Source organism: Mesoplodon bidens, assembly GCF_964165515.1.
Source record: "Mesoplodon bidens genome assembly, chromosome: 12".
Lineage (NCBI taxonomy): Eukaryota > Metazoa > Chordata > Mammalia > Artiodactyla > Ziphiidae > Mesoplodon > Mesoplodon bidens.
The window spans coordinates 84861777-84887554 of NC_138168.1; the positions used below are offsets into that span (position 1 = coordinate 84861777).

Below are 25778 nucleotides of genomic sequence, written 5' to 3' on the forward strand. Positions count from 1 at the left end.
TTTTTTTTTTTTGGCCACGGCTTGCGGGATCTTAGTTTCCCGACCAGGGATCGAACCCAGGCCCTCGGCAGCGAAAGTGTGGAGTCCTAACCACTGGACTGCCAGGGAATTCCCTGTGTACCTTTTAAGAATAAAACAATTCCAAGGTTGATACCTCACCTTTTGTCTTACATTGTGCAAGGTAATATTTAATGGCCTGAGAACTCAGGACTCGACCACGTACTTTTTCTCCAGTCAGCGTTTATGTAGGGGTTTTGCTTTTTCCCGCTCACTTGGATTCTGGAAAGACTCGTGGTCCGGTTCCCTGCCTGTTGACGTGCGGCGGAGGGCGGGGCCAGCTCTGCTTACGTATCTTGATCGACAGCTGTCCGGGACTGGTGCCCAGAGCCCCGTCCCCGCTCTCTGTGCACTGTCCGCACGTGGCAGGGGGTTGGGGGCCGGGTAGCTTGAGTACCTTGTTCGGAGTCGCTGGGATGCCTCAGGCAGCTGAGCGTCAGGACACATCTGGAGGCAGGCAGCAGGTGGCTTCAGGGCTTCTATTAACCTAAGCTTCCCTGTTAAAAGGGGCAAAGAGAGAACGGATGCGCAACACGTCTGCTCGCTGTGCTCCCTGTAAAACGGGCGTGTCTGGGGCAGATTTCATCAGAGCGGGTCCCAAGCAGGGCTGGATGTCCTCTTTGACTACCAGGACAACAGTGCCCTGGGACAGGACCACGGTCAGACATGATCCCGGCAAGGCTGGCCCAGCGCTGTGAAAAGTACTGAGGGATACAAACAAGTATGAGCCAGTGCTGCCCCCTGGCAACTTAGGGTCTGGTTGGGGGGCGGGGGGTCTGTTGCATGTGGAAGTTACCGGTCCAGGCACTCTACACGTGTTCTCCGATTTACGCTTTACGACCACCCTGGGAGGTGACCGCTACCGTCCCTTTTGCAGAGCAAGCAGCAGAGTTTGGAGAGGTTAGTGACGTTTCCAGGATGTAGCCAGGGAAGAGCCGTGGGTGCAGTGGGAGCTGGAGGGAGGTGGGTGCGTGGAGCTCACCACGTGGTCTGCAGGGGCCACCAGGCCGTGGGCGAGCACAGGGCTCCGTGGGTCTGACTTCCCTCGTCTTCTGCTTGTTCTGCAGATGACTGCAGCCCAGCTGACGTGTTTGCCGTGGGGTTTGAAGAGATGGTGGAACTGAGCGCAGGGAATATCGTCAACGCCAGGTAGGCGGCCAGGCGTGGTGGGCTGGGATCCTGAGCCGGGAGCCTCTGCACTTCTGACTGTGCTCCCGCTGCGTCCTCACGGACATACGCCTCTCCCTTCCTCTCTCTTTGCTGATTAAGGAAATAGAAGGAAGGGTGGGTTAGGCTCTGTACTCCATGGGTGCTGCGAGCTGGCATGTGTGAGCCCCGAGGGCATGGGCCGGGCTGGGCGGCGGCTGACTCACGTTTCCTGTGTGCGAGTGTAAGAAAGAAAGAAAGGAAAGAAAACCACTGGATTAACATTTGGTGCGAGGTCAGCTGGGCTCTTTCTTTCCTGGTCCATTTCAAGGCACTTTCTGAACACATAATAAAACCTGGTTTTATGGAGGTCTTATGAGCAGGGCCCTGTGCTGGGGTTCAGGTGGCAGGGGTTGGGTGGGGTACATGTTTGGTGTGTACAACACAACCAGAAATACGCGGATAGCCCATTGCAGGGATTAAGGCTCACATGGCACTAATGCAGGAGCGCAGGCAGCGTGATGTCAATAAAGAACCAACTCAGGGTGAGAGGAGTTGATAGGAGGGAGAGCCTGCTTCCAGCTCACGCTAAACAGCATCATTCTCTTCTCCAGTACCACCAACAGGAAGATGTGGGGTGAGCAGCTTCAGAAAGCCATCTCACGCTCCCATAGGTATATTCTCTTGACTTCGGCACAGCTGGTCGGCGTCTGTCTTTATATCTTTGTACGTCCGTACCACGTCCCCTTCATCAGGTAAGAACATTTGGCTTACGAACATCTGGGGGAACACGGGATTGTTGGATTATGACTTCCTTCCCCCCACCCCCTTCCTGCAACAGGAATCGGGACCTGCCATTATTTTAGAGAAATGGAACAAAACCCCCAAGGAAAAACCAAGCTGAATAGAATATTGTGTAGCATTTAAAAAGCCACAGTGGGAACCTTCTAGCTCAGGAAGCTGGACCCTTTTAGAAAGAGTGTTTCATGATGGTTGTCACCCAGGCTCAGTTTTGCACAAGGAAAGGGATTCCTTGCTGAAATGTTAGACAGGAAACCTCTGACCAAGAGCTGGGTAACGCATCAGGAAATGCCAATTCTTTTGTCTCTTTTTAAAAGAATTCTAAATAAGATGTGTGGGCAGAAGGCCTCTACCACTGCCACCCCATTGTGGGGTCTCCAGAGAGACAGCTTTGTGAATGTCAGAAAGGGAAAAAGCTTAGGAAAAGCGTGTCTTTTAGAAAGCCCGTGCGTGTCTGTGTGTGTGTGTGCATGTGTGCGTGCATGGGGGTTTTAAGGTTTGGGAGGAACACCCGTTGCTCCCTGGTCTCATTCACGTTGTCGGAATGTCCTCTGGTCTTTCTCTTTGCCGATACCAGACAAAGAGATACTTGGAGAGCAAGACTGCGCTCTATGCTCATAATCCTCTTCTATGACCTTTGGGATAAATGTTAAAGTCTTTGTCCCCCAGTGGTTTGCTGCGACACTGGCAGTGTCCACGGTGAGTGGGTAAAAGTCAGTCGCGGTCGGAGTAAAGGTGAGGTTAGGGTAGAGGTCAGAGATAGAACATGATGCCGAGGGGCTCCGGATTTCCCAGGTGCCAACTAAGGCCCCAACACCTGTGTGCCTTTAGCCTCAAGCTCGCACACTGTTGACAGGTTCTCCCCATACCTTGTCTGTTGGGTGACAGTCCCAGGGAGCAGGTGGAGGCTTTGGCCCCTGGTCCTGTGGACCTACGCACTCACCTGTGTGCATTGTAAGTTGGCGTTTATAGTGCCAGGCGTCTGCTTGGAAACCACCCGCCCAGCCCAGCATAGATAACTGGATGGTTCCTGTTTTCTAAAATGTGTTGATCACCTGATGGCACCCCCTGTACTTTGCAGAAGAGCCGTGTGGGATGGGGTTGGGGGCGGGGAACTCCATGCTGCTTCTGCCGCAGCAGCGAGACCGGCAGCGGAGGGCCGGGGTGGAGGTGATTCAGCTCCATGCTGCTTTGTGGGGTGCTTATGTGAGCACCTCGGGGCTGGGGCCGTGGAGAGGATGCTCCAGCCCCTCCCGCGGGGCAGCTGCCCACGATGAGCGGAGGGTCAGGAGTGATGCGGAGCTGATGGCAGCCCCGCTGTCCCTGTGCGCCTGGCCGCTGAAGATGGGGTGAACCAGCCTCTGAGCTGATGCTCTTGAGGCTCTCAGATCGCAGGCCTTGCACTGCCGCCTGGATCTTCTCTGTAGCAAAGCTGCTCGTGCTTTTCCTTCGGAGCCACTGAGAGGCCCCCGGCGTGTGCATTCTCTGTTCCAGGGACGTGGCGATTGACACAGTGAAGACGGGCATGGGGGGAAAGGCGGGGAACAAGGGTGCCGTGGCCATCCGCTTCCAGTTCCACAGCAGCAGCTTCTGCTTCATATGCAGCCACCTGACGGCCGGGCAGTCCCAGGTGAAGGAGAGGAACGAGGACTACAGGGAGATCACCCAGAGGCTGAGCTTCCCGATGGTGAGCAGCGAGGCAGTGGCGTGCGAGGCCCGCCTGCCCGGGTCAGCCCCACACACGGGTTTCTGAGCTGCTGATAGGGGCAGGCGGTGGCGATACGACCGTAGGACGGCCCCTGCCCCTGGGGGCTCAGCACTGGCGGCGGGGAAATGACCAGGGTGCTGCAGTAGCGGTGAGCAGGGAGTCCGGCCCAGGCGTATTCTGCCTCCTGTATCTCTGTGCGTTTCCTGAATGTCCTGATGTGCCCTGCGTTTTCTTACTCTAATTCAACTGTACGGAATGGGGAAAGAAAACCAGTGCGTCCATGCTTTGTCCAAGTTGGTGAAGAACATTTGAATCCAACCAGTATAAGACTTGGTTTTCTTGAGACTCACACATACATTCCGTTGTGGCTCAGAAGAGAGTACACGTTTCTGAAACCAGTGAATTCTTGGCTCAGGAGCTCTGGATCCTGGTATGGTCTTGCGGTTGCCAATACCGTGCGTCATGCCGCCCTCTAGTGGTGGTCCAGAGGTTTTCATTCTGAAACCGGGGGATCTTTTCGAATTCAGATTTGAATGTTTTCCTTTCTGTGCGAAGATGATGGTCCCGCACACCTTCAGCCTGGTGCAGGCACCTGTTTCCCAGCAGTGAGGGTAGACTTTAGCCGTCCCTGCCACACATTCTGCTCGTGCCTGAGACAAGGTTGGCTGGGTCACGGAGCTCTTCCATGTGAGGCCAGGTCCCTTAAAACTGACATCCTGTTCACTGGGCTGCCCTCAAGGCAAAAATTCCTTCGTTTTCATTAAGAAGTGCTGTAATCCTTGTTGGAGTTTTTATTTCTTGGATTAAAAAATAAATGAGTGGGGAAATTTGCAACTGTCGTTTTCCAGATTATGTAGGGCTAATATTTTCTTTGTGGGTCTATGTAGTTAAAAAAGAAAAGTCCAACCCTTCTCACTTAAAAAGTGCTGTTTCAAAGTAGCAAACATGGGACACATTTAAAATAATTAAAGGGTTTATACTACAGCTTATTTCAACAGAAATATTGACGGTACCTATAAGTTAATACTCTGTACCTGTTCAGTAGAGTAGCCACTAGCCACAAGTAGCTATTTAAATGTAAAATAACTAACATTAAATAAAACTAAAAATCCCTCGGTCACACTGGCCACAATTCAAGTGTTCGATGGCTACATGTGGCTGGTGGCTCCTGTTTTGGACAGCACGGGTAGAGAACATTTCCATCACTACGGAGTGTTCTATTAGGCAGTGCTGCTCCGCACATTTATTTGGCTGTGACAATTTCAGTCTTTTGTTTAACGGAAACAGATTTTGGAGCTTGGCAGATCTGAGTTCACGTCTTTATCATGTACTAGCGGTGTAACCTTCAGCAAAGTTTCTGAACATTTTTTAAAAATCTGTCAGAGAGCCATTAGTGTGTGCTTCACAGGGCTGCTGGGAGGACAGTGTGACCCAGGACAGAGCCCAGCATTGTAGACAGCTGATATCATTGCTGCTATTGTTGTTGTGATTCCTGGGGAAGGGAGGGGAAGATGCCACAGCTCTCCAGGGCTGCCCTGGGCAAGATGGGGGAGGGGGACAGAGAGAGGTGGGGGATCACAGGATGAAAGTGTATGAAATCCACCAGGTTTTACGAAGTTGTGTGTCCTGAGCATTTATACTTATTTTCTTAAACCTCATTCTCATAACACTGAATGGGCAATTCTTCTTAGGATACAGACATAACAAAGCAGGGGTACATCCTGATGGCTGAGATCCACTCGGCAGAGTAAATACCAATATTGGTAGTCATGCTCCCTCTGTTAGAGTTGGAGCTTTCTCCAAACCACTCGAAAACACTTTAAAATTTGAAAATTAAGCCATGTGAAAGTGCCTCAGTAAGTTTATGGGATTAGTGAAAAATGAGATGCTCTAGCAGACTTTTCTTCTTAAGTAACATTTTAAGAAAAACACATCTGCTTATCATCTGTACGGTGAGTTTATTTTTCTCCCTTCTCCCACCTTCCTTGCAATGGGCCGAATCATCGTGTTTTTTTTTTTTATGACTTAGGGAAGAAACATTTTTTCTCACGATTATGTGTTTTGGTGCGGCGATTTCAACTACCGCATTGATCTCACTTACGAAGAAGTCTTCTATTTTGTTAAACGCCAAGACTGGAAGAAGCTCCTGGAATTTGATCAGCTACAGCTACAGAAATCAAGTGGAAAAGTAAGTTGTGCTTTTAAAATAGTTTTTAACACCTGCTCCAACATGGAATAGCTTCTGCTAAATGTACACGCTAGCATTTGCGAATTAAGCTTCATGCGTGAATTTAACTGATTCTGATAATGGTAAAAAAAAGGTGTCTGGCGTAAGAAGTTAGAGAAATGTGAGCGTCCATCCACACTCACGTCCTGTTCCTCCTTTCGGTGGCCACGGTCAGGATCTGTGTCTTCACATGCCCAGAGGGGCCATTGCTCTATGAAAGGACACTGGATACACGTAAGCCACCGCAGGAGCTCAGGGCGACAGGAGCCTCTCTGCCACGCTCTGTGGTTGGAGGGGTGGTCAGCTATCCCTTCCTCCTTCGCACAAGCTGAGCCCTGGTCCAGCTGTGCTCAGTTTGAGTCCAAGCTGCTTCAGACAGCCCCATGTCAGCATCTGAGCACATGGCCGGTGAGGCTGGTGGGTGTGATGTACGCAGTCCACGTGCCCTGTACTCAGGGTGACGCTCATAGGGACGGCTGTGTGTCAGGTACACTAAACCAGCAAGTGACACGCTAGATTCTGCTCAGAACATTTTATTTTGGTGATATCTCTGTTTCTTGTTAGTGAACATACTAACAAATAAATTAATTTAATACACTAACAAGATCTAATACACTTTACACGCCAACTTGTACACATAATCCTCAAGACCATCCTACAGATTAGGTATTACACCCATTTTATAGATAAGACTGAGGCCAAAGTCAAACACCGTGTCCAAGGTCACACAGTCACTAAACAGAGGCATGACAGAGCCCAAGGCTGTCACGCTTCCGATGAGACTTCCCCTCCCTGACCTGGTGTGGTCTTTCAGTGCCTCCTTAGGCCATGATGTAATAGGGAAGATTCAGCCATAGCATCTGTCCTCCGTTCTTCAGGGTCACACTGGCTGGCCTCCACATGGCTCAAAGCTTATCTTCTCTCCCACCTGAAACTGTTTGTTGTTTTGGTGCCTGTTTGCTTCCTAGCAGGACAGGCTGAGGGGAGGGAGGCACAGCTAAATTCCATTTCCCTGGTGAAAATGCAGCGGGTTAGATGGCGCAGGCAGGGAGGTTAAGGCTCCGCCTGCAGTGAGATCTGGATGTGCCTCGAGGTTTCCTGTCGTCCCCCCTCAGTGACATGGGTCTCTGGGGGTGGCCAGAGGGCAGAGTAGCCACACCACTCCTTCCTGCAAAGGGTCTTTCTTCCTTCTTCCTGTGGATATCCTCCACACCCTTCCCCTCGGGCGCTGAGTGAATGTCTGTTCCTGGGTCTTCCCGCAGCATCAGGGCTGGACCAGAGCTAAGTGAAGACGGAGGAGGGCCGGACTTCAGTTCTGGGCTGCTTTTCACCCAACTGGTTTTGTTAACAAATATGGATCAAGGCCTTGCCGGGGCTGGGCCGGGCGTTCCCCTCAGCCTGTGCCTGTCAGTGTCACCCAGGCGCTGACAAGCAGGCGTGTGACAGACTGGGTGCTGAGGTTAGGGGGAGACCCAATGGTGTGTAAGTCAGCAGAGCAAAGTGACAATCATCATCTTTTTTGCCAATTAAAAGGCACCTATATGTCCAGTTTTTGACATATTTGCAAATACGATACAGCTTCTGTTACTTTAGGAATAAAAAACACTCTGGAACGTGCCTTCTATTTGCATGTAATGTACATGATCTAGGAGAAGTAAGATGGTCCTGTGACTTCTTCTCCCAACAGATTTTTAAAGACTTTCACGAAGGCACCATTGACTTTGGACCCACCTACAAGTATGATGTTGGCTCTGCTGCCTACGACACAAGTGACAAATGCCGCACCCCGGCCTGGACGGACAGGGTCCTGTGGTGGAGGAAGAGGCATCCTTTTGACAGAACAGGTGCCTGAGATGTGTGCGCTTTCAGAGCTGGAAGAGGGCAAGTGATCAGTACCATAGAAGGAAGATCACTTTTCTTTAGTCCAGCGCTCTTTGTTATATAAATAACAATTCTCTTGATAACCCAGAACTACTCAAAAGTCATCCCAGATGTTAGCCCTAAGCTTTGGGAGTTGTATTTTGGGGGAGCTCCCCTCTGGCTTCTTTCTAGAGACTCTGCTCCTGGCTCCCCCAATCCCTGCCTCACGGCTGTCCCCCTACACCACCCTGCCACCTTTTGTTCCCAGCAGGGATGAGGAGAGAGGCTACAGCTCTTCCTCTCTGGCGCTTCTGCCTCTCACACTCATGCCTTTTTTCCAGCCCTTTTGTTCAACCGAACTCTTATCTGCTTAAAGCCCCAATTCCAAATCAAATATGAGCAAGACCCAGGAAAGATGAGAGTTTTGTTTTGTTTTTGTTTTTTTATCAATTAGTGGTCTATCATGTTTTGAACAGTTATTGATACCCAGCTAGGAAGTGCAGTTTGTTTAAAATTCGAATGCCTATAAACTAACACATAAACAACTAAGCTTTTCTGGTGAGAGGGATGCTGAGATTTCAAAGCCCAGAAATCTCACCTGCAGATTGAGAAGATGCATTTTTGTTCAGATCACTTTTGTGGACATCTATGCAAGAGGCCGGATGCCTTCAGGTTCTTAGTCTCTGCATCTCCTGCTGTACAAAGAGCTGCAGGTCTCCTGTTTCCCATGGGCCTGAGGCAAAATCCCTGCAGGAGCGATTTCTGTGTTCTCACCCAGTTTGCCCGCTGGGGAGGAGTTTTTACCCCAGGTCCCAAGGCCACTTTGACAGGGTTTCAAGCCCAGGGGGTTAGAATGGCTGAGTCTGAGACAGGAGGTGGTCCGGGATGCAGCTCCCTGGTGCACGTGTCTGTAATCGGCAATCATGAATGTTGATACAATTTTGTGTTGTATGTGTGTCTCTTGATTGGAATCCCCATGAGTAGCTGGAGAGCTCAGCCTTCTAGACAATGATCTGGACGCTGACACCAAAGTCAGACATGCCTGGTCTCCTGGTGCCCTCAAGTATTACGGCCGAGCAGAGCTGCAAGCGTCTGACCACAGGTATGGTCCTGGCTGCCGTGGGCACATCCTCTGCTGAGGAAGGCAGGGTTGGCTGCTCCCCGCAGAGAACGGACCTGCCTTCCCCATCCGAATGCGTGTGTGACACACAGTAAAGAGCAGAGAACACTATGACAAGTAGCTGTGTACTTGCCACTAAGAATTAATCACTGTTAACATTTTGTCCTTTCTCCATGTCACAGGTAACATCGTTTATGAAAATTGCAAAGACACAACCTGTGGTATTCTATGTCTTTTAAATTCTGATACATTATGTCATTGTGCAACTTGCTCTGTTTGTTACTTAACCATTTTTGAGATACAGTCACGTCATTATTAGAGAGCTGACTCTTCCATTTGTAACCGCTGTCCAGTATCCCGCTAAATATATCCACGCAATTTACCCATTCATCTACCGATGAATATTTTTTCCAGGGTTTCATTGTTGCAAACACCATAGGGTTTTACAGTGTTGCATTCAGGGTTTTTGGTGCTCTGAGCTGTTGCTTTGGCCTAGTGCGTTGTGGATTAAGGGTGGAGCACAGCAGCAGAGGCCTGTCAGCTCGGTGCGCACCGGGACTGGCCTCAGAGGGAGGTTATTCTTGTAGAACATCTTTAAAGACAGAAGATGGCATTTGACCTTCCCACGGCTGCTACCAAAACTATCATGTCCGTTTCAACTTTTACAAGAAAAGAAATTAAGAAAGAGAGTTGGTGGTGAGCGATTGGTCAACCACTAGGTCGAAATCTTTCGATGCTTCTGATTTCTTGAGAAAGCTGCTGTGGCAAATACATACCTAGAAGTGAGCGTGGGGACATCTACAGATGGATGACTTTCAGGTTTGCTAGTTCAGTGAGTATATTTAGAAGCATTCCTTTAACCAGTATTTATTGGGGGGCCTTATATTGATATATAGGCCCTGTTCCTGGCGCTGAGGATAAGCAGTGAACAAAACAGGCGATAACCATCATGTGCTCAAGGAATTTTCTAGTGAGGACAGACAGACAAGAAACAGAAGTGCCATGAATGAAAAAAAAAGTAGTGGCCGGGGTCAGTCAAGGGGTTGGTGCTATTATATACCCAGTGTTCAGGGAAGGTGCCTCTGGTGATCTTGGAGCCGAGACCTGAAGGAAAGGAGAGTGTGAGCCATGTGGGTATCAGGGAGAGAGCATTCCAGAGCGGGAGTGTGGAGTGAACATCTAGGAGTTCGGAGAATAGAGAGGCTGGAGGGGGAAGGGTCACAGGAAACGAGGTGAGATGAGCAGGAATCAGCCGCGTGGAACCCTGTGGGCCGTAAAAAGGACGTTGGGTTTCGCTGTGAGCACCGTGGCATTGCATGGCCAGGTTAGAACAGAGTCACCTGAAGAAACTCCAGCGGGGCCAGCGTGGAAGGAGGGAGGCAGGGAGGAAGCTAGGGACGGGGTGGCTTTGGGCCAGGGTGGTCGTGGGTTGCCATGGTGAGCCGTGGTGGGTTCTGGATAGGTTTTGAAAGTGGAGCCAGCAGAACCGGCTGATGGAGTGGGTGTAGGTGTGAGAGAGACGAGGTGAGGGTGACTCCAGAGTTTTTGGCCTGAGCAGCTACAAGGATGAAGTAGCATTTACTTAGCTGGGAAGACTGGGCAGTGCGGATCTGAGCATCCTGGTTTGAGACGCATCTTAGACATTTATTGATTTTTCTAATTACAAAACCAGAACATCTTGGTTCTTGACAATTAGGGGAAATATGCACAGACAAATCATCCATAGTCGCATGCTCTGAGACCATGTCTGGTGACAGTTCGTTATGTGTCTTTCCACTGCATTTTCCATGTACATTTTGCACCGAAATATTAACCTGTGTGTGTAGTGTGTGCTCACGTGCACGCAAGCTTATAGATGTTTAAATGTGGATAAGAAAATTAGGATTATGTTATGTGAACTGTTATCATTTGCTTTCTTACTTGCTGCATTGGTTTTTTTTTTTTACATCTTTATTGGAGTATAATTGCTTTACAATGGTGTGTTAGTTTCTGCTTTATAACAAAGTGAATCAGTTATACATATACATATATCCCCTTATCTCTTCCCTCTTGCATCTCCCTCCCTCCCACCCTCCCTATCCCACCCCTCTAGGTGGTCACAAACCACCGAGCTGATTTCCCTGTGCTATGCGGCTGCTTCCCACTATCTATCTACCTTACGTTTGGTACTGTATATATGACCATGCCTCTCTCTCGCTTTGTCACAGCTTACCCTTCCCCCTCCCCATATCCTCAAGTCCATTCTCTAGTAGGTCTGTGTCTTTACCCCTAGGCTCTTCATACATTTTTTTTTCTTAAATTCCATATATATGTGTTAGCATACGATATCTGTCTTTCTCTTTCTGACTTACTTCACTCTGTATGACAGACTCTAGGTCCATCCACCTCACTACAAATAGCTCAGTTTCGTTTCTTTTTATGGCTGAGTATACATTAATTTTTTAAATTAAGCTTTTTACTAGGAGGTAGTTACAGACTCGCTTGCAGTTACAGGGAATAATGTAGGGATCCTGTGCACCCTTTACCCAGCTCCCCACAGCGCTAAGACCCTGTAACCTACAGCGCAGTGTCCCACCCAGATATTGACGTCGATGTGGTCGGGACAGAACGTCTGTCACCACGGGGACCCTCCTTTCCCTCACCCCCCAACCCCCCCAACCCCTGTCAACCACTCCTCTCCTTTTCCAGCATTCGGTCATTGCAAGAATGTTATAAAATGGAACAGAATTGGGGGACTGGCTTTTTTCACTTGGCAGGATTCTCTGGAGCTTCTTCCAGTTGCTGGTGTGTCAGTGATTGGTCCCTTTTCATTGCTGAGTGAGTGAGGCTGCCTTCCCGTGTCCGCACCCACTTTGATCAGAGATGCTCCGCTTCTAACACGAGGCTCCTCGGGAAAGTTTTTCTCCCACAGAAAGTTTTAAAAAACCGCCAGTGCATATCCCTGTGTCAGATTTTTCTCCGTCTTCTTTTTTTCTTGCTTCTAGAGGCAAAAAAAATCTAATATTAGTAATATGAATTTGGGGGGATACTACTGATTTACCACCCATATCTCTTAATTTTTTCAATGTTCCCTGGTTTTAAAGGTTGCCACTGTATTATATGCTATTTTGTATTATGCTTTGTTTCCACCTAATATTGTACATGTCTTCAATAAGATTACATAATCTTCATAAGAAAGGATTTTCTAAATTTTTTGTAGGGTAAACCCACCCCTGTATAAAAATTACAACAAGGTTTGCATTATTTCCTGCTGATGTGTTTTTCTGTGTATGTCAGATAGATTTCTACAACATTATTCTTAATGAGTGCATGGCATATGGTCGTGTGGCTGCATCGCAACCTAACGCTTTCCCTATCCTGGGACAGTTAGATTGTTTCCCCTTTGTTCCTTCCATCAGCAGTGCTGTAATGATCAACCTCGTGTATAAATCTTTGACCGTCTGTCTGGTCATTTCCTTAGAGCAAAGTTCTAGAATTGAGAGTCATTGGTCGAAAGATCAACATTTTTGAGTTTCCTAACACAAGTTGCCAAATAGCCCCCCAAAAAGCTTGAAAACCCCTAGCCCAGGGAGAATCCCCTCTTCTCTGCATCCTCGGCAGTCCTGGGGCTGCACGTAAAGAAGCTTTGCTCGTGGCTGTTGTGGTTTTCTCTCACATCATCCTTAGATAGAAATGCCAAGAGAATAAGGTTGGGGAAAGACAGACTGAAACCCCGGGACCGGAGAGCTTAGTTCCGGGGACCATGGCAGGGGGAGGGGGCCACACACACAGGCTGTGTCATGGTGTAGGTTTACTGTTGACAGTGGAGTCGGGACGGGGCTGGGGGCTGTCTTGTCCCAGGTTAACGGTGCCCCGTCTTCCCTCCGTGTCTGACGCAGACCCGTGCTGGCCATCGTGGAGGTGGAAGTGCAAGAAGTCGATGTGGGTGCTCGGGACAGGGTGTTCCAGGAAGTGTCCTCTTTCCAGGGCCCCCGGGACGCCACCGTCGTCGTCAACCTTCAGTCGCCAACCTCCAAAGAGAAAAACGAGTTTCCTGAGGACGTGCGCATGGAGCTCATGCAGACCTTGGGCAGTTACGGGACGATCCTGCTTGTCAGGTAGGGACGCGCGCGTGGCAGGGCTGGTGCGCGCCTCGCTGGAGGGCGCGCTCCCGGGGCTGACCTGGCAAATCTCATTTCTCCCAGGATCAACCAAGGGCAGATGCTGGTGACTTTTGCAGACAGTCACTCGGCGCTCAGCGTCCTGGATGTGGACGGAATGAAGGTGAGTTGTGCTTGGTCACCCGGGGAGTGGGGCAGCTTGTCCCCGTGGGCTTCTTGTGCTTTCACGTGGCCGGGTCTGCGGGTGTAGATGCCACAGGAGGGCGGGAGCTGGGCCTCTTCATTCCGGCATCTGATTCTGGTAGCTTCGTCGAGGCGTCTACTCTGCAGCCCTGGCTCCTCGTAAAACTGGGGAGAAAGCGCACGTGTTGGAGCCCAGCTCCCCCTGTGTTGCTGGGTCTGTCTGCGCTCACGCCCTCCCATGGGAGTGTTGTGATCCTTCACTTCAGAGCATGTGGTTTGAGACATGCAGCTCATAGGTAGTTTCCGTTTTGATAATATCCTGGTTTTAAGTTCACATGGAATGAAAAGTGACAGTTCAACTTTTCTTCAGGCCACATGTGAGCTGTGCTGTGGTCCCACCTGAGGTCTAGACCCTCGGCCTTTCTTGGCAAAAGTGAAGGTGGGCCAGGCTCCCGATGCATGCGTTTGAGCGAGAAGCACTTTGGGGTCAGAGGGTCTGACGTCTGCGCTCATTCACAGGTGGCCTCTCTGTCCTCACAGGTGAAAGGCAGAGCTGTGAAGATTAGACCGAAGACCAAGGACTGGCTGAAAGGTTTGCAAGAGGAGATCATTGGAAAGCGGGACAGCGTGGCCTCCGTGTCCCCTACCGCCAACTCCTGTCTGCTAGAGGAAAACTTCGACTTCACGAGTCTGGACTATGAGTCAGAAGGTGAGTCATCCTGCGAGTGAGGACTTCCCGGTGCGTAGGGTGAGGCGGGCAGGAGAGACGTTCTCCCAGCAGCCCACACGAGAGCCTCAGAATCCGTTCTAAGACCCACCCTCGGGAAGGTCAGAGAGGGTGCCAGAGTTGGGTGGTATTCACATGTCGAGTGATGCACACAATGACAAGTAAGATGGGAGGCGTCTAACATTACACTGCAGACAGTTTGGAGGATGTCAGGGCTGTGGGCTTGTCCTGTGTCTCAGGCATCCATGGACTTGGGGTCCCAGCTCTGCTGCCACGTGGGTGCCCTGGGCTGCTGGTGGCTATGCCTCAGGTGTCCTGACACCAGCCGTAGGCCTCGGTGTTGAAACAGACCCACAGATAAAAGACTAGGCCCTTTCCCCCTAACTGTTTGCTGTGACATTTCCTTCTCCAAGGGGATATTCTCGAAGACGACGAAGACTATTTGGTGGATGAGCTGAGTCAGCCTGTGGTCTCAGATAGTGAAGCCGGGGGAGACGAGCTCGCCGATGCCCCCAGCTCCATGGCAGCGGCGCCTCCCAGCCGGTCACCAGCACTCACCAAAAAGAAGCAGCATCCAACCTACAGAGGTAGCTTGGACCTTCCTTTTCTAAATCACCTCTGGTATAGCGGTCACTCTCTCAGCAGCTGGGCATCACATAATGCCGCCATCAAGTACGCATGGCCCACGAGCAAAGGGGTAAAAGAGGTCAGAGCAAGGGGTGAAAACTGGGCTCTGAGAAGGAATCCAGCTGCCACCACACTGATTTCCTCTAGTGATTTAATTTTTTTCCAACAACTGGTACCCCTACAACATACCAGATTCATGATCATTAGTTTCCTCTGTGCAATTTAAATTGTCATAGCTCTGAACTGGTTTTACATTTGTGATTTTTTTCCCTCTCCAAAACTTCTCTGATTCAGTCCCATAAGAGACATATTCAATATCTATGTCCTGAGTTGCTGGTGTCTGGTTATGTTCATATAACGTTATATTATTATACAGTAATATTACACCTTAGCATCATTATGTCATTTTAGACTTAAGAGGGACTGAAAGTCATTGGGATTGAACTCCAGGTCCCTAGATAATTAGAGTATTCCGCATCAGACTCTTCAGCTCAGTTTCAGCCGTAGCCACGAGTGCCTTCCAGCTGCTGGACATTGTGTCTCCCCCTTGGAGGAGAGCAGGTGCAGGGGCTTAGCCACGTGTCAGGACCCTTTGAGCTGCGGCTGAGAACAGAGAACAGAGTTGACAATAAGATGCTTCCCAGAAAAGGTACTTCTCTGGGACAGGTACAAAGAACCCCCAAGCCTTTTTGACTGTATTTGGTCCCAAACCCGGTCAGTAGCCTGGCTTCATTGAACCAGAGGGGGCTTTTAAACTTACAGGTTGCTGAGCCCCGTCATAGAGATGTGGGTTTGGCAGGTGTGGGCTGGGACCCTGGAAATCTGGCAACTCATGAGGCTCCGCAGGTGATTGGGAACGCATATCCAGGTTTGGGGACTGGATTCATCAGCGAATCCAGGGGGTTCTGCACATTGCACGTCCGGAGGGCTCCTGCCCTGGAGTGAAAATGGCTGGAGGGATGTGCTCTTGAGACAAGAAGCAGTCCTATTCTCCAGGGTGGCCATCATTCAGGCATCCTCTCAAGGGCTGGGCAGATGTGCCCCTTGGAATGAAGAATTAATACAGCAGCATGGGGCTCTCACCTGTGAGCAGCCTTGCCCCCTGGTGGACGTCAAGGGAACATCTCCTCAGTGCTATAGGGCGTCCAGGCACTCCCTTCAGAAGGAGAAATCCTGCCTGTCCCAACAGAACGCCAGAGACACATGAGGTTGAGTTACTAGATTTGAGGGATGGGGTATGAGCCAGAATAAGATGAATCAGAGTGTGTTGTAGTGTGGGAGAGAAGACCTACAATCATCCTGAGTTTAAGTGTAATAAATGTACATGTAATAAAACAGAAGCCGTCAGCTCCCCACACCCCTCTTAGCCTTAGAAGGATTTTGCAGGGTGAGTCAGGATGGCGAATGCCTGGGCAGTAGCTGGCATGGGCTGTAGGATTTGGGGCTTGAATGAGCAGGGACGCTCCATGCTGAACCTTGGCAAGGGATTGGCAGGCTGCCCTGCTGGCAGAGAAGTGAAAATATTCTCAAGTCCAGAACTCTTGTCCTGTTTCAGAATGAGGGGCTCTGGTTTTCAACTCTCTACTCTGTGTGGAAGTCTTGTGGATTATTTCAGAAGGAAGCATGCCTACACTTTAAAATATTTCAGTGTCTCTCGTGTCTGGACAGCACACCTTGTCCACGGTTCACTGAATGTTCCAAGCAGGCATTGGGTCCCCTCCCCCCGTCCCCCATGCCAGCAGAGAGGGACCCTGAAGCTGTCCTGTGGGAGGAGTTCCTGCCACTGCCAGGTCCCTGCAGACCTGAGTCTGACTCGTCTGACTCACGCCCTGCCATGTCCTCCAGATGATGCTGACCTGGTGGCGTTAAAGCAGGAGCTGGAAGCAGTTGGGGACTTCCGCCACCGCTCTCCGAGTCGGTCTCTGTCGGTTCCCAATAGGCCTCGGGCGCCTCACCCACCGCAGAGACCCCCCCCTCCAAGTAAGACTTCGCTTTCCGCTCACCACGATGCCTGCTGGGAATAATTGCGTGCTTCCTGCTACTGCACAAACGGCTCGAAATCTAGCCTTTGAGTTTCCACAGTGCTTTCTTCCCCTCCTCGGGCTCCTTTTTGTCTTAAATCCATGGCAAGTTGGATATCAGAGATAGCTGTGTTTCTCACGGCAAATCATGTGAGTCCTTTATAAAGCTGTTCTTCGTCCTCCCGAGGCTGTGCTTTTGCTTTAAGCTGCTTTCAGTTTGAAACCTTATGGGATGGAAACACTGGGGCCACAGACAAGCTAGGGACATTTTGAGCTCCTTCCTCCCCCACCCCCCGTGGCTTCCTTCCACGTCTTCTCTCCTGGACTGCTGCCCACCCTCTCTCTGCATATGAGGACTCGAGTAAGCCCAGGTGCTCTGACCCATAAGGTGACCACACGCCCACCTCTAAGCAGGAGCCGTCCCGTCTGTGAGCCCGAGCCTGCTGAGAACAGCACTTCCTAGCCCGGGTCTCAGGATAGCACTTTTCTTCCTGGCTCCTCAAAAATAGCAGTGCTTTGTCCGTGAGCCATTCCTTAGCCATCTGAAATAAAGTCATGCCATGCTTTTGATCAGTTTCTGTTTACCTCCACTGTTCACTTCTCCTCCCTCCCCTGCCCCCGCAGTGTGACGGTAAACATTTTTCTAAGACTGTACTTTCAGAATTGGGTTCATCTTGGCTTACATCACAATAGTAATCAGTGGCAAGCCAGAAACACATGACTTGTTAAGCATATTTTTTTTTATTTTTCTGAGTTGATACTCAGAAAAGAAAATATTAAATAAATAAAAAACAAATTTATGTCCTATATTATTGTAGAGATTTACGAAGAGATAAATATAAACAATAAAAGTTTTTAATTTCACCTAACTAGAGATAATAGTTGTTAACCAAAAGATTTCCATCCTTTTTCCAATTAGATATATCTATATCTATACACAATTTTTAAAAATTAATTAATTAATTAATTAATTTCTGGCTGCGTTGGCTTTTCGTTGCTGTGCACCGGCTTTCTCTAGTTGCAGCGAGCGGGGGCTACTGTTGCGGTGCGCGGGCTTCTCATTGCGGTGGCTTCTCGTTGCAGAGCATGGGCTCTAGGCGCGCGGGCTCAGTAGTTGTGGCTCATGGGCTCTAGAGTACAGGCTCAGTAGTTGTGGCGCATGGGCTTCGTTGCTCTGCGGCATGTAGGATCTTCCGGAGCAGGGCTTGAACCCGCGTCCCCTGCATTGGCAGGCAGACTCTCAACCACTGCACCACCAGGGAAGCCCTGTATACACAATTTTTCTTTTTCTTTTTTTTTTTTTTTTTTTTTTTTTTTTTTACAGAATTAGTGTCCATTTTGTTTGGTCATTTGTGTTTCATCTAATGTCTCTGTATTAACTGTTGTTCTAAAACATGACTTGTTAATGGCTGCAGGTATTATTTAATCTAGCTTATTCCCCTGCTTTGGGATTTTTTTTTGTTAGATTTTGCCCACAAAGTATTTAAAAAATTTGGTCCTAATAATAGTAGTGTATTTTAAACCACTTAAAAATGATTGATCAGAGTTTATATCAGATTTAACTCCCCCAGGATGTTAGATTAAAATTTTCGTTCAAACAGTGCTTCTCCAGAGAATCTACATCAGTAAGCCCAAGTTATTAGTGAAACTCAGTAGCGCCTCTGAATCCCCAAAGGCCATGGATGTACTCAGGCCCTAACTGTGACCTTGCTCTCAGCTGGCTGGGAATTTGCATCGAAGCAGCTGCGACTTCACTGAGATTGAGACTCTGCCCTCCTTGGTCTTTACAGCTGGTTTGATGGTGAAAAAGTCAGCCTCGGATGTGTCCATCTCCTCTGGCACCCACGGGCAGTATTCGATTTTGCAGACAGCAAAACTTCTGCCAGGAGCACCTCAGCAAGCAGTGAGTTCTCCTGTATTCAGATCATAGTGAAATGGGTCAGCATTTCAAACCCAAGAGATTTGCCCCGTGGTTCATCCTCAGCCCCTAACATGATGCAGGATCACCTCTTTTCAGTGAATATATATATGTCTGTCTCTTTAACCCTCTGCCTGTCCACCATTCATCCCCAAACCCCATAACTTAGTACCAGGCCCTTCATAGGGTTTTTAAATGGTCGTACAGAGCGTGAGAGAGAAAATCACGTTTGATGAAAACTCCCAAGTGCCCCTTCAGGGAGGGACTGTTGGTTTCCAGACCCACCTGCTTCTCTCCCTTCCAGTGTTTGTCTTTGACCTTGGTGTATAGAGCAGGGGCTGACAGAAGGGGAAATAAGAGAAGTTCAGATCAGTTGTCTTGAGAGAAGAGGCTAAAAAGAGATCTAACGGGGCCCAAATAACGCAGTAGGGACATTAGTAATCATAACAGTCGTGTAGGGTTTTGGAGGCGGGGAGTTCTGGAGGATGGCTGTGAGATCTAAAGAAGCCGGTAGGTGAAGGTCAATGGACTAGAGGTGAGGGAAGGGGAGGTGCAGCGGGGGGCTGGGTGGAAGCTGACGTGTCCCAGGAGAGCGTGTAGAGCTGGGCCAGCCGAGGTCATGGTCACTGCAGGAGTAGGCGGTTGACTCGACCTCAGTGGTTTGTAGTGATGAAAGCAGGTTCTCAAAGGCGACCCAGAGGTCTCAGTTAAGAGGCAGAAAAGCAAAGAGGTAGAAAGAGCACTTCTGAGAAAACATCTGGAAAAGTGTTTTAATGACTCCGCTGGACTGTGGAAGGAGTAGCTTCTGACTATGCTTTCTGGCTTTTACCTGGTTATTGAAATAAAGATAGAGGATGGTTTGTTCACATTGCAAAATCCTGGAATCGTCCAGTTTAGGAGACGAGGGTCGTCTAAACTTTATTGTGTTCCCCCCACGCTTGATATGTGAGTGCTGGGCGGGGGGAAGAGGCTTGAGGGATGCGGTTTGGGTTGAAGTTGTGTTTTAATCACCGTCTGAAGGAGCTCTGTCAACTTCACGCTCCTGTACAGATCGGTAGGCAGAGAACTCACCAGGTGAGGCTGTTTCCTACCTGTGCTAATATGCTTTTAATCCTGATTTTGTCCTCAAGCCCAAAGCTAGGACTGGGATAAGTAAGCCTTATAACGTCAAGCAGATCAAAACTACCAACGCTCAGGAGGCGGAAGCAGCAATCCGATGTCTCCTGGAAGCCAGAGGAGGTGGGTGTTCCCCTGGGGCTCTCCTGCCAATTCTGCTTTTCTTTTCATCTTCCTACTACAAGGGGCCTAGAAGAGAAAAACACTCTTTTTTCTGGAGGCAGTATTCAATGAAAGTACCCTTTAGCAACATTTTATAAAATTCAGCTACTAAGACTTATTGTCCATTTAAAACTATATATTTAAAATTCAGTAAGTATGTAAAAATCATCCCAAGATTCTTAAGTGCACTTAAGGGAGAGACTGAAATAAACAAAAACGAGCTTTAGAAGAGGTTGGTGCTCCGGGCACTAACTCATTCTGCTGGCTCTATAAAAAGAGATAGGTAGGTAGGCGTCCTCTTTCAGGCAAAACATGTGTTTTTTTAAATCGCCAGCAATTGTAGATTCTTTCAGGCAGGGACACCGTCAGGCAGGGACCCCCTTCCCTGCCTGTTAATTTTTTCTTGCTGTTACTTCACCTAACCCACGTTAGCCAAGTTTTAACTTGAAATCTCCTCTATGCATTCAAAATCACTGGTTATTAACATTTTTGGGGTTTTTGTTGCGATTTTATACTAGAATCTCTTGAAGAGGGAAAATTATGCCCTCTGAAAAGCCAGATGCAGTTACAGTTGCCTGATTTGCTTATAGTCCAGGTATTTAATTTATTTGGAATTCCCAAACATTTAAGGAGGGCATGGATTAAGAGGCTGAGAAACACTTTTGTAGGATAACACCATGGTTTCTTTTGTATTAAAAAAAATAACTCAAATTGTATGGATGTAACAACCCAAGTGTCCATCAACTGATGAATGGATAAAATGGGGTATATCCATACCATGGAATATTATTCAGCCATAGAAAGAATGAAGTACTAACACATGCTATATCATGGGTGAATCATGAAAATAGTGTGCTAAGTGAAAGAAACCAAACACAAAAGGCCATGTATTGTGTGGTTCCATGTATGTGCAGTGTCCAGAATAGTCAAATCTATATAGAGAGAAAGTTATAGTGGTTTCCAGAGGCTGGAGAGAGGAGGGTGTGGGGAGTGACTGCTATGGGAATGTGTGGGGTTTCTTTTTGGGGTGATGGAAGATATTCTGGTGATTAGATAGTGGTGATAGTTGTACGACTTTGTGACTACACTAATAACCACCAAATTATATCCTTAAAAAGCGTAGATTTTACGGTATGTGAATTATATTGCAGTAAAGGTTTTTTTTTTTTTTTTTTTTTAAGTCTATAGATGCAGAGGTTTGAGGTTTGAAATCTACCCAGGGTCCCAACTTAACATTTTCTTGGTCACGGGCCCTGCTGAGGAGCACAGGGACACGTTAAACTTTGCACGTGATGTTAGGGCGTCACTGAGCCTCCCCTCCACAGACCCTAGATCACCATCCCTGTTGAGAAGGTGAGAATGAGAAGCTGGGGGCCAAACCTAGTGGTTCGTCCTGACAACCTTCAAAGATTTATTTTTAGATAGCAAAGAAATACATTGCATTAGTAAATTATCCTTAGAATAAGGATAATTCGATGCCTTGTCCTTTACACTTTAGCCATGCAATTGTATGTTTCAGGTGCCCCAGGAGAAGCCCTAAATGCCACAGCCTTGAGGGACCAGGGATCCTCCAAACCAGAGCCCACAGCGGGGGTGGCCCCACTCCTGCCCCGTCGGCCCGCACCCAGAGTTCCTGCCATCAAGAAGCCAACCTTGAGGAGGACAGGAAAGGTAAGAACCTGGTTGCACAAGCCTGTTGCTCCTGGGTTGCTCAAATGTCTTGTTAGATAAGAATTACATCTCCGATGGGTCTGGTCTCTTTATACATGTTCACGAGTCCCGGACACAGCCCCATCCTCGAGGAAAATGCCCAATCGCTTTCTTCTTCGCATCCCTGCTGCTTCTTGGCTCAAGCTGAGCAGAAACATTGGGAATTTCTCACCGAGTCAGGAACAGCTTGGCGGTATCACACTGCCCAAATATTCCATTTCAGTTCCCAAACCGAACCACCGCGGGGTGCTTTATTCCAAGCGTCCCAATGATTCCCATTTGTGTGTGGTCTGTGTCCTATGCCCACAGTTTGACTTGTACAGATTTTTATCTGCATTAGAAAAACAATCACCGGTTCCTGGACTGGCCATGTTTGTTGACAAGCGCTTGTGTGGCCCCGGACCCTGGAGGCTCGACAGCTTTTCTTGCCACTTTTCTTGCAGATTGTTTTTTGCTCTCGCTCTCAAGCTTCTCAGCCTTGCTTGCTGCTTCAAAGACATGAGTTTGTCAGGACAGTAGCAGCCCAAAGACTGGCACCTCTAGAGACATCTGGATCTTCCGTTTGAGCTCAGTGTGCTAGTCACGGACTCCTGGTAATCCCTTGGCTGGTCATTACAGAATGGCTGCTTTTCCACCTGTAGAAAGCATGAGCGTGGTTTGGGTGCGTGGTCCTTACAGAGCCTGCTTTGTGTTTTCTGGGTTGCTCGCTGTCCCACGTCTGCACATTCATCTGCCTATTTTCCACGCCTCCTTACACAACAGACCTCTTTCCTCCTCTTCTCTATTCTCACTTTGTCTTCAAAGCCAGGGGTAGAAATGGATTCAGTTTCCCCACCCACAGCACAGGAGCTGCAGTAAAAGGCTGTCGGAGAAAGGGTCGTTTTTGCAGCTAGTTTCCTAAAGAACCAGTGGAAGTACTGAAATGCGGACGCTTAAGCTACCGACAGCTGTGTGTGTACAAGAGTTTCCTCTGGCCTCATGCAGTTGTTTTCTTTGTGATCCTTTTGAATCAGAACCAAGGAAGTGAAGTTCCTGTATGAAATTTTCCATTCTTCTTTATTTAAATATCAAAGATTCAAGGAGCAAGTATACCCATTAGTCCTTCTATTAGTTTAATGCCGTGACAAAAGCTCCTTTACCTTAGTGTGGTACAGACTGAATTATCAAAGCTGCGGCCTCGGGCTTCCCTGGTGGCGCAGTGGTTGAGAGTCCGCCTGCCGATGCAGGGGACACGGGTTCGTGCCCCGGTCTGGGAAGATCCCACATGCCGCAGAGCGGCTAGGCCCGTGAGCCATGGCTGCTGAGCCTGCGCATCCGGAGCCTGTGCTCTGCAAGGGGAGAGGCCACAACAGTGAGAGGCCCGCCTACCGCAAAAAAAAAAAAAAAAAAAAAAAAAAGCTGCGGCCTCGAAGAAAAGTTTTCAGAGAGGTTTGCTGTTAAGAAAGGAAGAGCATCACCCTGTTTCCTAGGTAACAGAAACTTGTTTCAGATTATTCACGGTGGCCCTGGTTTGAAAGCTCCCACTCATATTTCATCGGACCTGCTGGTCCTCCTTGATACGTGTGTTTCTCCCATGCTCCGTCCTGCCTGGTCACGCTCCCGCATCCCAGACATTCTCAAATCCTGAATTTGCTAGAATGTCCGCTTGTCCCCTCCTCTGTTCGCCTGTGGACAGCGTCTGTGTGCTCTGATTCCCAGCTTCCCGGGGCGGGCTGCTTATTGATGCTCTTTGTCGTGCCTTTTCTTAGCCCGCGTCACCAGAAGAACAGTTTGGGCATCAGGCCGTCCATTTTACAATCGGGCCCCCGGAGACGAGCCTTGACACCCCTCCTGTAGCGACAGTCCCTCCCGTTCCCAAACCGAGAACACTCCAACCCGGGAAAGGTGCCGCTGCCTCCGGGAAGCCAGCGCCGGACGAGGCCCCGACCGCGGCCGCCCCGCCCCCTCCGGAGGCCCCGCCCCTCGTGCCCCAGGTGCCCCCGCGGAGGAAGAAGTCGGCGCCGGCGGCCTTGCACCTGCAGGTGCTGCAGAGCAACTGCCAGCTTCTCCAGGGGCCCCCCTGCAGCAGCCCCAGCAGCGACTGTCCCCCCGCACCCCTGCCTGCTGGGGGCGCGCTCTTCCCCCAGCCGGCTTTCCTTGGCCTTTCATCACCTGCAAGCCCTGAGGCTGATGGCACCAAGGACACGAAGCCAGAGGCCGCCCCCCTCCTCGGTGATTATCAGGATTATCAGGATCCCTTCTGGAGCCTTCTCCACCACCGTAACCTGTTCAATAACTCCTGCCTTCCCAAGAGCCCTGACCCCCTGGAGTCGGGGAACAGGAACCTCAGAAGAGCACACACAGCCCCCCAGCAAGTCAGTGCCTCACCTGCTCAGGAGCTGCCACTGGAGCACAGAGAAAAAGACTTCGGTCACTGGGTGACAACCAGTGACAAGGACGAGAGGACGGTGCTGCAGGTGTTTGACCCACTGGCGAAAACATGACTGGGAAACTCCGACAGCAGCTCTCCCACAGGATGTGTGCCTTCTCCCCCTGGCCTCACCTTTACAGGGGAAAGCCCATTGGTCTCAACTCCCCAGTTGAAATAGACATCTAGTTAAAGGCACACTGAAGAAACATTGATACTCTTGTGTAGTTTACAAAAATTGTCTCTTATTCAGTAAGATTATTATTCAGCCACCAAAATATGTTTTATTCCAGACTCGTGCATGTTAAGTTTCCTCTCAGGGTGTGAGAAACCTCCGGGTAGGTTCAGTATATGGATTTTAGGAAAGAGAATCTAGCCGATAATGCTCAAGAATTTCCCTCCCACTGAATTTTAAACGATTGTTCAAGTTATGTTTGTATGTGGTGAGTTTTTTTTTTTTAATATTGTTTGTATTTTACAGATGTGGAATAACTTTTTGGTGACCCACCTGAAGGTTGATGCATAATGTAAGGATTCCACTAAAAGGTGGTTGGGACCATTAAGATCTGTACCTGGCTGCTGACACCAGGTTAAAAAAGATATCAGAGTAGGAAGCAGCAAATAGGTCCACCAAAAATTAGACTGTACATTCCTGGGAGCCCTTGTGTTTATTTATGTACATGTGTATTAGCCGTGATTATGTGTGCGTCCTGGGGGAGATGGCGTCATTCCCTGCTTTGGTTCTGGAGCATATACCATTAGCTTCACCTGAGCTCCAACTGCCTAAGTCTCCTGTACCATGTCTTAGACTTTGCATGTCCTGTAAATTGCTACAGTCCTGAGCTCTGGTGTGCTACCAGTTTTTACACACTCTCTATTCCCTATTAAATAAAACCTCATGGCTTTCTTTTTCTCCTTGTATTCCATATTCAGAAAAAGCACAAAGTGTGAAAACTCATACTGGTACGTACAAGTACTGATTTTCATTATTATAATTTGAAGAATATTTGTTTTAGTCTGGTCTACCTAGCTGTGGCTTCAGGAAGGAAAGTTACCACATGTCCCCATATGTAAGAAACCTCAGGATATTCTGAGTTAGCTTATCTATATTTTTATTAGTTTTTTTTCCTGTACATTTCCAACCCCACTTCTTACCTATTCAGTCTTTAAAAAAGACATCACCATACTGCTTTACATTTTTAAAAGAATGTTATAAGGCCTAGAACTCACTTGGAGCAGATATCATAGTTTTGCTGATAAGAAATTTACTGGCAAAATCTCAGTGTGCCACCTACTATGTTTAGGAGTCTTTCATGTCATAGAATCATACAGCAATGGTTCTGTGTTATCCCTAATGTGACCAGGGAATTCCTGTACTCAGAGCTAATGGTTAGGATGGCAGGCTCCTTTTACTGATCAGACCCCTGGGATTTCAGAAATAACTCTCATTGCCACTATCAAGATACATTACAGATTATACAAAAACAAAACTATCTCATTTCATCTGAAAACTAATAAAAGAAAAAGATATTAGTGACCCATAGAGATAAATAGATAATATGAGTAGTTAACCAGTAGTAAAAGATGGTGTTTTTAGCCTTAGCTGATTAGGACACCTTCTCTAGCACTTACATGCTTTATATCATTTTTACCTCTCTGAGAAATGCAAGAAGTAAACAGTGCGATCCTTGAAAGCGTTAGGAGGAGAAAGGAGGCAAGATGGGTAAGAGGCTCTGGAAAGGTAAATCATTTACCAGGATTCGCGTCACTTCTAAAGGGCATAGTTGGGAATGGAATTGAAGATTTCTTAATTTAAACACTCTTTGCTCCATAACCTCTTTTCCTACTAAAAAGGAGGTGAATTTGAAGGCATATCTATGTAACAGTG

General features: G+C 48.6%; 1 protein-coding gene across 5 annotated transcripts in view; it reads left to right on the forward strand.

The window, feature by feature from the left end:
* The window catches only part of SYNJ2 (synaptojanin 2), a 98857-nt gene extending 74064 nt beyond the window's left edge, over window positions 1-24793 (forward strand). For 4 of the 5 annotated variants that reach the window (XM_081250697.1, XM_081250698.1, XM_081250699.1 and 1 more), the window contains 15 exons: window positions 1125-1206; window positions 1818-1958; window positions 3499-3691; window positions 5742-5900; window positions 7627-7783; window positions 8784-8901; window positions 12798-13016; window positions 13104-13182; window positions 13743-13911; window positions 14343-14516; window positions 16402-16536; window positions 18368-18480; window positions 19626-19734; window positions 21293-21444; window positions 23232-24793. In XM_081250697.1, coding sequence (XP_081106823.1) covers window positions 1125-1206; window positions 1818-1958; window positions 3499-3691; window positions 5742-5900; window positions 7627-7783; window positions 8784-8901; window positions 12798-13016; window positions 13104-13182; window positions 13743-13911; window positions 14343-14516; window positions 16402-16536; window positions 18368-18480; window positions 19626-19734; window positions 21293-21444; window positions 23232-23966 — 2735 coding nt within the window. In that variant the 3' untranslated portion in view covers window positions 23967-24793. The remainder of the gene's footprint in view (window positions 1-1124; window positions 1207-1817; window positions 1959-3498; window positions 3692-5741; window positions 5901-7626; window positions 7784-8783; window positions 8902-12797; window positions 13017-13103; window positions 13183-13742; window positions 13912-14342; window positions 14517-16401; window positions 16537-18367; window positions 18481-19625; window positions 19735-21292; window positions 21445-23231) is intronic. The other variant, XM_081250700.1, reaches the window with a different exon arrangement.
* The last annotated feature ends 985 nt before the right edge of the window (window positions 24794-25778 follow it).